Genomic DNA, 15,744 nt, shown 5'->3' with positions numbered 1-15,744 from the left:
AAACTTTCAAACACCTAACGGTGTCGGAGAATTCAACTATGTATATATAGAAGCGCTATATGGCCCCCACACCAGACAACTATATATGTCAAAATGTCTAAGTCTGGTGTCAGGGCCAGAAGAAACTTGAGCTACCCTTATGACAACATGATTATTTTGTCCTTTCTGCAATTATTTTGCATTTTGCGACCTTAATCAATTGTGAGGAATTTATTCATAATCATACTTTTCTAACTCTTTTTTTTTCTAATTTCACAATTTAGAATATTCATGGGGCAAATTTGGAAAAATCACACTTTTTTTCCCATTTGAGAATGCTTCAATGGGTCCTTCAAACAGACTTCAAAAGGAACCCTGATAAATCATAGGTCTGCAGTCACAAGCCTTGTAAACCTGTATATAAGTGTCCCTTAAAATTTTGCTTTAATTTTATATGGTTTAATTTATCGCCACCAGAATTGTGTACAAATTGCACATACATATACTGTATATATTTCCCGTTTTAAATCATGATTGGATTTTAAAAAAAAACAAAAACAATATTAACAGCTATGGTCATTTAAGGACGTGCCAGGTCTTTATAGGGTGGTGGAGGAAAACTGAAGTACTTGTGAATTGGTAAAAAAAAAATGACCAGTGGCCAGTATACCTGGTGACTGACCCATGTACATGTAGGTCTCAAACCTGCGACCCAGTGGTGAGTGATCATAGACGGTCAGACGCCTTAACCCTTTAACTTCAACCCTATGTAACTTGAGTAGACTCTACCGTTCATTGATATCAGGATGAGTCGATTATGGTCTACAGTGGTGAAAGGGTTAACCACTTAGCGACCATTGCCCTTATTTAAAATCATGAATGTGACTTACATCCACTTTATAGTATACAATGTACATCATACTTTTTTCTACAAAAAGGATACTTCTTACATGTTTTTCTTTGACAGGTGCTTCCTGGTTGTTGATAGCTTTGTTTATAGCAACAGTCTGAAAAAAATAAAGAAAAAAACCCAGTTGTTTTATATGTCAGTGGGGTATTTGAAGCTTAAGTGACATATACGATCTTTAAAATGAAAGTGAAATGTTTCCAGAAATTTCTTGGTATTTTGGAAATTCCCCAGGTTTGTAAAAATTGAAGTGAAAGTTATTTTTTCTCATTTGATTCCCTTCCTTAGTTCTCTGCAATGTTTCATTAGTTTTATTTGTTTTCTTTATTTTTTATCTGTATCATCGAATAATTTTCCAAAAAATACCCAGATAAGTCTCCTGAGACCAAATAATTGGTAAATTCCACCTAAATCTCATCATGGTTCAGATATATCCCAGGTGAGAAAAGCCCATAGTAGCACTAAAAATGTAAAACTATTATGTTTTCAAAGAGGCTTACATATTTAACCCTATAAACAATTAAGACAAAAGTCAACAGGCATGACACTTTTTCAATTTATGATCAAGCTATTGATTTTAGAGTACTATAGATGTAGTATATTTTACCTCTCACTAAAAATAAGGTGCCTCACAGCTAAGCCATTTAAACCAAACCCAGTAAAAAAAATCTATTTCAGGTCAAGGGTGGCACGTGCACCTTCATTAAGATTTTGAATGGCAATTATAGTTCTACATTTTCATGGAATATCACAGATTATAAGTGTGCAAACAATACATGTAGGAATATGATGTTTAAACAGCAGACAGAGTGACAGTACATATATATCAACACAATGTTTTGTACGTGTTTATCAAATTGTGCCAAATTATCAGTCTAGCCTTGTAGTGCTTTTTTCTTCTTTCAATGGTATTGTGGTGCTAGCTTGTGACCAACACTCGTTTTAAGTACGTGCCTTTCAAGAAGTAAGCGTCTCTTGGAAAGGCAGAGGGATACCCAAACCCAAGTTGTACAACGTGTTTTTCTAATTAAGGCAAAGGCTTCGAAATGAGGGAGGCATGTTATAACAGGACAGAGAGGAGTACCACCAGTGACCAAATAGCTCAATTAGTTATAGCATCTATCTAAAATCAAAGCTCCCAGATTCAAATCCCAGTCACACCAAGATGCATTTTTGTTAATGGGTGAATACAAAGAAATTTCAGTCATTCCTGAAGAATTTATGGGAGTGACCATTAGAAATTATATAACCCATGCCACCAATAGCTCCTATGATTTTGGAAATCAGGCTACAAAAACATAACTGATACAACGATTTTCTGTACTGTTTAACGTTTCGATTGTCCAAAACTACAACAAGAATAGTTTGACACTGACAGCTGTCAAAAGGGACAAAAATATTGTTCAGTGCTGCGATTATCGATAGATCATATTCAATATTACGAAATACACTACGATTGTATTGATTTGCGTTTCTGGTTTCTATCTTTTATGTATCAGCTTTCATGCATTGACCAATCCTTACTAAAAACTATGCATGACACATAATATTTAGGTCGCCTTCAGGTGAAATTGCCGACGTACAGTGACGAAATCTTATGTTGTCAAAAAGTAAAAACCACTTCCGCTGCCCAAAAAAACTTTTTCTTACTTGTGTTTTCTCAAAATTTTCACGCTCAACTTCTGTTGTTGTTCTTCCTCTGTGGGAAATGACTTTAGGGAGGTGTTTCGATGACATCTTGTTTGGTTAAATACGTAGAACACACTTAATCATCATGTTTACTTTGCTTACAACATAGCCGCAGAATTATTTCGGAACAGGATGACAGACAAACAGCGACCCCTGGTTGTCGATCAACTAACTAGGAAGTGAAGAGGCGCCTATGGGGTATTTCGCTGTGGCTTCTGGCAATGAATTGTTTAATTATCGAATACTGTAATTTGGTGAAATGTCATCGAAGGGAATGCTTACGTTATTTTTAGATAAAAAGCGTATGGTTCGATGGCAAGCAAAACTGAAAAAAACGTCGATAATTTTTATTAATTTGATATTAGAATAAATTATTTTAAAATGTTGATAAATACATATATATATATATGGATATAGTATATATCTAAATATTGGTATCTGTTTTTCTCGCATTTTGGCTTGACATTTAGAGCAAAGATTTGCAGCACACTTGTTAAAATATACAATGTACATCTTCTTATTTAAAAAAAAACCTGGCAATGTTCATAAAATCGAAACAGATAAGGCCAAACAAAAAATATTTCGTGTTTCCGTTAATCCTACCTACCCTATTTTTTTGTGCCTACCCTCAACTTTTGAGGGCAATTTTCAATAAAGCAGTGTTAAAGTCAAGATCACTCTTCTATATCAACCATATAAAACTATTTGATACAATAAAATTTGTAACCAGCCCACCTACCCTCAATTTTTCCAACATGATGTTACAGGAAACACATATCTTTTTTGTCTGGCCTTAATATCTTGCTTCCCAGTGATTGTCGGAATAGACAGGTGTTAACGGAATACCGGATACAAGCAATGGGTTGTGTCCCAAAAGGTGTCGGATAACACAGGTTTTAATTGACTAGCGTGTGTGTATCCCACATAGGTGTCTGATTTGTCTTAGGTTAATATGACCAATATGTTGTATCCCACAAGGTGTCGAACGAGAATCTGGCCGATATTTTATGTTCAACATTGTGTCAAATTAGACAGGTTAATCTAACCAATATGTTGTATTCCAAAGGGTGTCTGGTCAGATAGGTTTATCTTAACAATGATTTTCATTCCAACGTACAGGGTGTCGGATAAGACAGATTAATCATATCAACGTGTTTCATTTTAACGTACAAGGTGTCGGATAAGACAGGTTAATCATATCAACGTGTTTCATTTCAACGTACAATGTGTCGGATAAGACAGGTTAATCATATCAACGTGTTTCATTTCAACGTACATGGTGTCGGATAAGACAGGTTTATCTGACTAGTGTTTTGTTCCTAATGGTGTCTGATAAGACAGGTTAATCTTAACAATGTATTTCGTTCCCACGTAAAGGTTGTCGGATAAGACAAGTTAATCAGACTAATTTTCCAACATACAGGGTGTCATATACAACATACAGGTTGTCATATACAACATACAGGGTGCCATATACAACATACAGGGTGTCATATACAACACACAGGGTGTCCTGTACAACACACAGGGTGTCATATACAACACACAGGGTGTCATATACAACATACAGGGTGTCCTATACAACATACAGGGTGTCATATACAACATACAGGATGTCCTATACAACAGACAGGATGTCCTGTACAACATACAGGGTGTCATATACAGCATACAGGGTGTCATATACGAATACAGGGTGTCATATACAACATACAGTGTTTCATTTACATCATACAGGGTGTCATATACAACACACAGGGTGTCCTGTACAACACACAGGGTGTCATATACAACACACAGGGTGTCATGTACAACATACAGGGTGTCATAATCAACATACAGGGTGTCATATACAACAAACAGGGTGTCCTGTACAACAAACATGGTGTCATAAACAACATACATGGTGTCATAAACAACATAGAGGGTGTCATATACAACATACAGGGTTTCCTATACAACATACAGGGTGTCATATACAGCATACAGGGTGGCATATACAACATACAGGGTGTCATATACGAGTACAGGGTGTCATATACAACATACAGGATGTCTTATAAAACATACAGGGTGTCATATACAACATGCAGGGTGTCATATACAACATACAGGGTGTCATTTACAACATACAGGGTGTCATATACAACCTACAGGGTGTCATGTACATCATACAGGGTGTCGTGTACAACAAACAGGGTGTCATAAACAACATACATGGTGCCATAAACAACATACAGGGTGTCATATACAACAGACAGGATGTCCTATACAACAGACAGGGTGTCATATGCAACATACAGGGTGTCATGTACAACATACAGGGTGTCACTTACAACATACAGGGTGTCATATACAACGTACAGGGTGTCATATACAACATATAGGGTGTCATATACAACATACAGGGTGACATATACAACATACAGGGTTTCATATACAACATACAGGATGTCTTATACAACATACAGGGTGTCATATACAGCGTATAGGGGGTCATATACAACGTATAGGGTGTCATATACAACGGATAAGACAAGTTAATCAGACTAATTTTCCAACATACAGGGTGTCATATACAACGTATAGGGTGTCATATACAACATACAGGATGTCCTATACAACAGACAGGATTTCCTGTACAACATACAGGGTGTCATATACAACAGACAGGATGTCATATACAACATACAGGGTGTCATGTACATCATACCGGGTGTCATATACAACATACAGGGTGTCTTATACGAATACAGGGTGTCATATACAACATACAGGATGTCCTATACAACAGACAGGACATCCTGTCTGTTGTATAGGACATCCTGTATGTTGGATATGACACCCTGTATGTTGTACAGGAAATCCTGTCTGTTGTATAGGACATCCTGTATGTTGTATATGACACCCTATACGTTCTATATGACACCCTATACGTTGTATATGACCCCCTATACGTTGTATATGACACCCTATACGTTGTCTATGACACCCTGTATGTTGTATATGACGCCCTGTATGTCGTATATGACACCCTGTATGCTGTATGTTGTACATGACACCCTGTATGTTGCATATGACACCCTGTCTGTTGTATAGGACACCCTGCATGTTGTATAGGACACCCTGTATGTTGGATAGGACACCCGGTATGTTGTATATGACTCCCTGTATGTTGTACAGGACACCCTGTATGTTGTTTATGACACCCTGTATGTTGTACATGCCACCCTGTATGTTGTATATGACACCCTCTATGTTGTTTATGACACCATGTATGTTGTTTATGACACCATGTTTGTTGTACAGGACACCCTGTTTGTTGTATATGACACCCTGTATGTTGTAAATGACACCCTGTATGTTGTACATGACACCCTGTATGTTGCATATGACACCCTGTCTGTTGTATAGGACACCCTGCATGTTGTATAGGACACCCTGTATGTTGGAAAATTAGTCTGATTAACTTGTCTTATCCGTTGTATATGACACCCTATACGTTGTATATGACACGCTGTATGTTGTATATGACACCCTGTCTGTTGTATAGGACACCCTGCATGTTGTATAGGACACCCTGTATGTTGGAAAATTAGTCTGATTAACTTGTCTTATCCGTTGTATATGACACCCTATACGTTGTATATGACACGCTGTATGTTGTATATGACACCCTGTCTGTTGTATATGACGCTCTGTATGTTGTATATGACACCCTATACGTTCTATATGACACCCTATACGTTGTATATGACACACTATACGTTGTATATGACACCCTGTATGATGTACATGACACCCTGTATGTAGTATATGACACCCTGTATGTTGTATAGGACACCTGTATGTTGTATATGACACCCTGTATAATGTATATGACACCCTGTATGTTGTATACAACATACAGGGTGTCATATACAACAAACAGGGTGTCCTGTACAACATACAGGGTGACATATACAACATACAGGGTTTCATATACAACATACAGGATGTCTTATACAACATACAGGGTGTCATATACATCATACAGGGTGTCATATACAACACACAGGGTGTCCTGTACAACATACAGGGTGTAATATACAACATACAGGGTGTCATATACATCATACAGGGTGTCATATACAACAAACAGGGTGTCATATACAACATACAGGGAGTCCTGTACAACATGCAGGGTGTCATATACAACATACAGGGTTTCCTATACAACATACAGGGTGTCATATACTACATACAGGGTGTCATGTACATCATACCGGGTGTCATATACAACATACAGGGTGTCTTATACGAATACAGGGTGTCATATACAACATACAGGGTTTCATATACAACATACAGGATGTCTTATACAACATACAGGGTGTCATATACAACATACAGGGTGTCATGTACATCATACAGGGTGTCATATACAACATACAGGGTGTCATGTACAACATACAGGGTGTCATTTACAACATACAGGGTGTCATATACAACACACAGGGTATCCTATACAACATACAGGGTGCCATATACAAGACAAGTTTATCTGACCACTGTGTATTTTACCGTGTGTCGGATCAGACAGGTAAATCTGACAACGTCTTTGCGTTCCTATTGGTGTCTGATTAGACAGGTTAGATTGGCCGATTTATTTTTTTGGTTTATATCCTCGTGTGCCGGATTAGACAGATTTCACGTTAAATCTCTGTGGGAATTACTAAACTAGATAACGTTATCGGATTCACAAACAATAAGACACGAAATTAATATCTAAGATACATATTTTTTTTATTTCTCACGTGATTTTTTTTACGAAAGATATTCTCCAAAACACGAATTCCAATTCCAAAAATTGCCAAAAGGTGTTGACCAAGTTTAAAATTGGTCAGAACTGTGACATCGCATCAGTAAACTAACAACGTCTATTCCATAGACGACGAACAACGACGTTCAGGGGCCCTGGTGATCGGTGTTATGAATCTGTAAAATATAAAAAAAAATAGCGAATTGATTTCAACGTTAAAAACAACTTTTACAGCATTTTTCATTTGACATTTTTTTTACTGATGGTCATAAAGATATTTAATCAATTTAATCAATTTGTAAGCATCATTACGCAATCGGAAAACGCTGGGCAATTTCCTTGAATCGAGCAAGCGACGGAAAAGGCCGTAGGGATTCGAATGCGGTTACACTTGCTAACAATGACCAAATTCTACAAGTTATACATACCTTTCTTTAAGCGGCATCTCATGTTCAACAAGGAATATAATCATTATATTATGTAGCCCGTATTTTAGAAACTTAAGTTAACATATTTTTTTCTCAGAGAAATTAATATACTTTCAAATAGAGTACATGCAATGTTCAATTTTGTGAATTTGTTACATAAAACCATGATTAACATAACTTTAAAAATACCGAATAGCAAAGCGTTCTGATACATTGATAAAATACGTCAATGTTCCTTCAAACCCATTTTTTCTGAAAGTTACATTGTTCAGGGGGTAACAAGCTTAAGAACCTTATCAATAACCTACCTACCTAGCGAGGGACGGGGTACCAGTAGTTGATCTGACGCTGGATGCTTAGTGGGAACAGAACCATGTGTTTCTCCTCAAATCGATCACAGAATCTCCTCTCCCAGTACAGGTCATCACATGGCAGCTCCATGGTCAGTTCAAAGGAAAACGCTAGTCCGTAGTTGAACAACATCATGGCCTTTGACCTCTCCGCAAAATTGGCTTCGTCCCTCTTTCGAGATCCGGTTGGCTTCCATAAACATTTCCCTTTGACCTGGCACTGGGCGGTTCCGCAGTGACGGCAGCGTAAAGGACCTGTTCAAGAAAACAGTATTCATGCTTAATGTCATAATGTTAATTAGCTGAAAATTCAAACACAGAACTTCTGTTTCTTTCTACTCCTCGAAGTACATTTTTCAAAGAACAGTGTGTGTTATAATTAATTGTAAGGAGTTCAAATATGCCCCCAGACCACCTAGAGGGGCTCCGCGCCTTCAGCATACAGTATACAGATATAGCTTCAAAAAATATTTGGAACCCCCACCCCAAGACCATCCACCTTCAAATTCCTGGATCTGCCACTGAAACCATCATCATCGTGAAATCATTAAAACATTAATATGTTAACGTCATCATAGTTATTACATCATCTAAGAATCACCAACATACCGATCGTCATCATCATCATCATCATCATCTCAAAATGGAAGGACCCGTACATTTCATGTAAGCCTACATGTAGTAGACTAATCAAGTTTACCAAAAAATAACTTAGGTAGATAAAATTACAGGAATATAAACAACGCGAATCGTAAGTGCATTAAAAGACCGAATTGTATCCGTTTGTTAACGACATCTTCTTTACGCTCGAAAATGAGCATAACTCCTGGAATATCGAGAAGAATTCGTTCGTGCAGCGTTATAAGAGTTATGTCCCTTTGTATGTTAATGTATTACTTTTTGTAATTACATGCGATCGTGTTTAATTCTACAATAAAGAAAGGAAAGAGCCGAAATGGAACGATTTTGATCAACATTCACAAAACTGATACTGTAACATCGTACAAATTTTCAATAATCAATGTTACTTACGATTTCTCCATTCGCGGACCATTGAAACCATGGCTGACCATCTCACTTTAGCGCTGTTTCCAATCGACGGCGCATGGCCAAATAACAAGGTTAGAAGCACACAGAGAGGGTGCAGAATACCTCATTTCCAATTTGCTGAAATAAATTAAATTATGACTGTTTGCATGGGCAGTGTATTCAACTCAAACACTTAATGTTCCAGGTTCGTCAATTTAAGACATTTACATCCGTTAAATGGATCAAAATAGTTTTAAGTTTAGATGTATTTAATTACAACAGTGCTAAATTTTATTCAATAAAATATTTTAAGATATGTACAGAATAGACATTTATACTAAAATAATTATCCTTACCGATGCTAGATCGACAGAGGTTGGACACTCTTTCTCAACTTCTATTGCGGTGAAATAATGGAACAATTTTTGGCCATATCCAGGCCCCGGCTCAACACTAAACAGAAAATAGAAAGATTTGATCAAATATTTCTAAACTTTAAATGGCATAAACAATGTACAGACATAACATTATTTATTTTTCTTCAAATTCTTGGATCTGTCTCGTCATCATCATAATCATCGTCGTCGTCACACTCTTACAAGAATCACATCATACACGTGTTTCATCAGTACGTAATCAAACATCTTCATCACCCTCACATCGCTTCAACATAATTATTATACTTACTTCCACATCATATGCACACGTTTTTGACACGGCCGCCGCGAAGAATTTATTTCAGCAGAAATCAATATCCTCTTAATGTCGATTTCCTCCATAATTGGATTCTTGTTGGTTAAATGTCTAAGTGTACTCTCAATGATTTCCCTATAATACTTTGTTACACAACAAAAGACGTTCGTCACATTTCGGCAGATTCCGTACCTACATCAGCCGAGGTTAGCCGAATGAACAAATGGCTTAAAAAGTTTACGGAAAGTGCCGACGGTTCCCGATTGTTAAAGTCATTGTTTAAAACAGATTTATACAGACACAAAGTAATAGAAATTGTTGAACGGTTTTTTTTAGTGTTTAATGTATAGTTTTGAATATTTGATTAAAAGAAATATAATGAAAAACAGGGATTTACATTTTGATTGCAGTGGTTTTGGTAAAACCAAGATTTATTCACAAGATATTACTAATTGTTACGATTAGATATACAGTTATTTGTTTTAAATCGGTCACTTCAGTGCATATATGTTTAATAAATGTGCCTGTATGATGATTTTGTATTAAATGACATGTTGCATTCCAAATCACTGATCAAACTGTGATGGAACTTCGCACTCAATTACACCGCTCGACTTAATTGTTCTTAGTTGTGACAGCTTAATAATACATAATACTTTATTGAAATTCGAATCTGGTAAATAACTCGACCATGTCCTGAGGTAAAATAACTATCGGCAGCAATTAAAATACTGATATTCGTTTAAAACAATCACAGACAAATGTTAATTAGAAATGCCGTCGGTAACCTGATAAAGCGAGATACTTCTGATTAAGCTGACTAATATAAGCAACACCAATTTATGCAAAGCTTTATCAGCTTAATTACAAAGTCAGTATCATCAATATCATTATTTTCGTATAAAGTTGTTATTGCCACCATTGATTTGGCTTCAGATGATCACTTTTAAAAGTAAACCAAACAAATTATCAAACTTAAAGAATATTGGAGTAAAAAATGAATTCAACATTTCTGTTCGTGTATAAGGAAGCTAGCTATGCGTTGCGTGTTGAACAGATATAGGGTAGACTAGCCGGTTTTTGATACACGTAAACGACACACTTAATGCACACGTGCGCTCATTATTATATCTGGTATCAATAGACCATTTGAGGTCCCAAATATAGTTAAATTCCAAATGTATTGTTCTACTGTCTATTAAGCTTGGTAAATATCCGTAAACCTCTTATATTTAATCTACATATGTATTCTAATTTGAGTCCACCAATTGTGAATTTAATTTTTTCAATCATGTTTGACGAGGAAAAAGTAAGTCACAAGTCATAAGTAAAATTACAATTAATTTATAGAATGATTTTTTTAAGGAACATTTATGGCTATCATATTTCGTGTATTGTTACCGATTCTCGTCAAAATAATTCCGAATATTTTACCCGATGACTGCACGAGTCATTCAAATTTCAGAAGAGTATCAATAAGGAATACCATATTTTAAAATCGACGAGGACATGGATTGTTTATTGTAGTATATTTATTTGTTTACAAATACTGGCTTACTAAAGGAAGATTTCTATGCATTGTAAGTATTGAGATTAGTGAGGATTCTGGAATGTCTAATTGCACGTGTCTGTATAGCAAAATATAAATATAACTGTTTATAAGATTAGGTTCTATTTGAATGAATATATATTCAATATTGTATATGTCAGCCTTTAAATTAGGGGTTATGGGGTGGGGTTTAGGGGGTGGGGGTTTAGTGGGTGGGGGAAAGTTCATGTTAGGGTTGAGGTATGCGGAGTCGGCAGGGGTTGATGACGTAGAAAGTGTATGAGTGTTCCTGTTACAAGTGAGGGACGGGTGGGAGATTTGCTGGGGTGGGTTATGGGTGAGAGAGAATGCGTGGGCACGTGAGTACTTTCCGGTTCTCGTTTTACGGAAAGTGCCGACGGTTTCCGATTGTGCACGTCTGTGATAATTAGCTGAGGGATGGAGTGGTAAGGGTTGGGACGAAGGATAAACATTAAATGGCATGTGTGTATGAGAAGTCCGTGGTTGTGGCTTCCGAAAAGAGCATTTCCATTGGCTGAGTGACGGATTGAAAGGGGACGAGAAGTGACGTGGATGGACGAGGTTTTGATTTGTGGGCTGGGAGATGACCAGGAATTGAGATGTTGCATTGTATGTATTGGTGTAGTTTATAAGGAACGAAGATAGATACATTTACTTTATCAATGTATGGACACAGATATAATTAGACGTAACACAATATCTCTCAGGCAGCTAATACTTGTAACAGTTTCTGTTTGATTTTTTTTTTAGTTTAATTATCGATGATGTGATAAAACTTTTAATGTACAACTATTGTGCTTACAAATGATAGATAACACTTTTTTTTTCCCCACAAGTTTTATTGATACAACAAAAACGTCCACTCATCATCATCAACATCATCATCATCATCATCATCATCATCTTCATCATCATCATCATCTTCATCTTCATCATCATCATCATCATCATCAATAATGATAGATAACATACTATATAATGGATATGATATCATATATTTAATTGAAATACAATTGTCTAGATAATCGCATTTAATAAAACTATTTAATCCGATCCCTGAGTATGTCGACATCCTATCTAACCGAACTTACAGCTTTCTATCGATTTAAAGCTATGCGGTATATTTTTGGGATCGCACAAGTTACAGGAAGTGCCGTGTGCACATGACGCGTGGAAGAAGTGCTCATTCTAATCTCGGTGCGTTGTGAAAACACACAACTATAATACCTCTGTATTCCGACATCCTGTCTCATTAGTTGCCACACAGTGTCGGATTAGACAGGTTATTCTGAACAGTATGTCATGTTCCACAGAAAGTCGGATTATACAGGTTATTCTGAAAAGTATGTCACGTCCCACAGAATGTCATATTAGACAGGTTATTCTGAACAGTATGTTGTTTCGACAAGGCTGTTTTATTAGACATGTGTCATTCTAAATATATTGTCTGAATTGTTCACCGTTTTATATTTCAATTCCTACTCAAGTTGGACTCAATGCAACTAGGCCTACCAAATGTAACCTGTTTCATTTGCCGATGAATTTGACCAGATTAACATTGCTTGTGCTTATGATTTTGCCAAGGGAGATAACTTTTGACATGTTTATTAAATCACTTGATGATATTTCACATTTTTATTGAAGCAACACAACTTCAAGAAATTGTTCAAACAACCAAAAACGATTAATTAGCAAAATATCACAAGCTCACGGTTGCTAGCGGTAGTGACAAGTCATGTACTGTCGTAGAAATTCCTCCAGCTACCCATTCTGCCTTGTGTAAAACAACGTAAATCCACAGGGGTTCGTTACAAATGTCTGAAATAAGGTGACAGAACCCAAATCGGATCACCAAACCATCATTTTATTAAATCATTGAAAAATCTGAGGAGGAATTATATTCATTTATGGTTGTATCAAAAATTGAATATCGATGGGTGTTCTCACAAACGAAATTTGCACCCGGGGCTCACTTGAGATATTCATAGAACGCCCTGAAGTCACCAATCAGCGTCTCCAATTTTTGCGAATGCCGGGACCCAAATCGGATCACGGCTTGAATTTTGCAGTATCGTACGCTTCAAATGAATAATTTTTTTTGTCAGCATATTAACATTTTATGATGGCCTTTATAATTTATATGACAAAAAGTATTTCTATAGTGTGAATTGCTTCCTATAGTCCAAAACAGAGTGCATAGTCGTGGCAAGCGCTATTTTTTAAAACGTATTAAATCAAAACATTGACATTTGAGTTTGAAATACGTTTTCCTGAGCTATTTGAACTTAAAAACTAATTATTTGTAGTCAAAAAATGGTGCATGGCTATCTATTCTAAGACAACATCATTGTTATAACTGATTTGTTGACACATTTATTTATTTATAAGTATTTTTGCAAAAAGTGATCCGATTTGGGTAACCAATCCGATTTGGGTACTGCCAGCTTGCACATCTAAATCATAGTGTATGCTATATTAACTGATATGGGTCACTGCACACATAAAGATACATATAAATGGATGTTTATGTGTGCTGTGACCATACGGTATCAGTATAGCATGTGTATTTCAGACATTTGTAACGAACCCCTGTGAAAGATCCAAGTGGTCCCGTCTTATACGAAATACAGTCGAACAGCCAAACGTCATATGCAATGTTTCGTCCTTTCAAGCCACGTCTGGTTTCCTGTCTCATTTGACATTTAGTTACTGCAGCTTATCATTCCAGAGGATGTAGAACCTCGAAATTTAGCGGCTCTCCACTTCGAGATAGTAAAAAGATGGCTGCCGTAGACTCGCAGCTGAGTCTGTGCACCGCGTCTAGACACTATTCTTCCGTGATGACGATCAGAAAATTTGATATTTATGAGTTCATCTACAAAAATCAAATATGACATTTAAAATATGGTTTTGTGTTTTGTTTCTTCATAATTTGACTGTATTGAACTATCAACGTATACCATCGTCCTTCAATGACGGACTTTATTTTGTTTTCAATACGTAGACTTGCACAAGCTCCAGAACCTGAGACAAACGATCAGAATGGATTTTACAAGTTTCAATTATTGAAAAAAACCACGTTGATTGAAATATAAGGATTGGATATTGCTTCGGTCGATTTCATGGGTTTATGAACTGAGTTGATCTTGAAACAAATTCAATATGAACTGCGAAAGCAAGATTCAATTCTTAATTAGGCATAGGACAAAGAAGAAAAATATTCTGCAGGGGTCTCCACATTAATCGCCTCATATATTACGTATACGCATCGGGATTCAGCAGGTCTATCATATCCATGTATATTGTAATAGTAAAATAGATTTATTTTGTCACTTTGTCACGCTTAATCGTATTGATCAGTTCATTCAAAAGAAATAATATCACATGTATATTCCAGGAACACATCAACATATTAAGAAACTAAGTATCACTCCTCGTATTTATGATGTCATCCTAATAGCATAGCGCTCACGTGACGTCATCAGAGATGGGGTGTGGTGCGTCAGCAGCTCCATCAGAGGCCCCACCCTCGGGGACAAAGGAAAAGGGGGACGTCATAGCAGAGTGAGTTAATAGATACGCTTTACTTGTTCCATAAATCCATAAGTTTATTTTTGATAAAATCAAAACCATTTTTCAGCAAGACACGAATTTGCGCTTCGATTTCATCGCCAAGCAATTTCAACCAATCAGAATTTAGATTTGGTTTAAACTTTGTTTTATTCAAATTTTGTTAGACAATACATCGAAATACATGTTTTATAAAACAGAAAAGGAAACAAACACAAGTATCGTGACACTTATTTAAATTTGTTACCTGCTTAGTAATCAGCTTTTCAACACTAGCTACAAGAATGAAGTAATATGTACAATAGAATAATTACGGGAATAGGGGAGGGGGTAATGGATTGGTGTGCAGTGGAAACCAGGAATGAAGAATATATCAATATGCATATGATCATCAGATGGTAATATCATATTGCTCTATTGCAATGAGTATGTGGAACACGATTCTGTAAAATATAACTATGCAATAGTAGATGAAAATGTCAGCAGTCCTGTAAATGGACACTCGAAAAAGGTAATTTACATAGAATAAATCACCACTTAATCAACTATTGGCAAAATTAGTATGTCACAAATCACCGCCATGATTATTAAAAACGTTGCAGTTCACATTCTAGCCATCACACATCAAATATAAGTCCATAAAACACTTTCCCGCCTCGTCCCTGGTACGTTAGATTTAGATTTACAAATAACGCGCCAAATTTTCGGTATGTGACGTCATCATTCTT

General features: G+C 36.3%; 2 protein-coding genes across 7 annotated transcripts in view; one reads left to right on the top strand and one right to left on the bottom strand.

Annotated features, from left to right (window-relative positions):
* LOC110464641 (huntingtin-interacting protein 1-like) overlaps positions 1-2,724 on the bottom strand; it is a 70,402-nt gene extending 67,678 nt beyond the window's left edge. For all 6 annotated transcript variants that reach the window (XM_021519969.1, XM_021519970.1, XM_021519972.1 and 3 more), the window contains exons 1-2: positions 2,537-2,724; positions 923-986 (exon numbers count right to left, since the gene is read on the bottom strand). In XM_021519969.1, the coding sequence (XP_021375644.1) occupies positions 923-986; positions 2,537-2,623 (151 nt within the window). In that variant the 5' untranslated portion in view covers positions 2,624-2,724. The remainder of the gene's footprint in view (positions 1-922; positions 987-2,536) is intronic.
* A 12,209-nt stretch (positions 2,725-14,933) lies between these two features.
* Positions 14,934-15,744, top strand: part of LOC110464630 (NACHT and WD repeat domain-containing protein 2-like) — a 32,392-nt gene continuing 31,581 nt past the window's right edge. Inside the window, exon 1 of the mRNA XM_021519959.1 lies at positions 14,934-15,010. Coding sequence (XP_021375634.1) covers positions 14,934-15,010 — 77 coding nt within the window. The remainder of the gene's footprint in view (positions 15,011-15,744) is intronic.

This window comes from Mizuhopecten yessoensis, unplaced genomic scaffold (assembly GCF_002113885.1).
Source record: "Mizuhopecten yessoensis strain PY_sf001 unplaced genomic scaffold, ASM211388v2 scaffold11017, whole genome shotgun sequence".
NCBI classification, from domain to species: Eukaryota; Metazoa; Mollusca; class Bivalvia; order Pectinida; family Pectinidae; genus Mizuhopecten; species Mizuhopecten yessoensis.
Note: the sequence above shows the minus strand (reverse complement) of the source record. Positions and strands in the feature narration are given on the sequence as shown.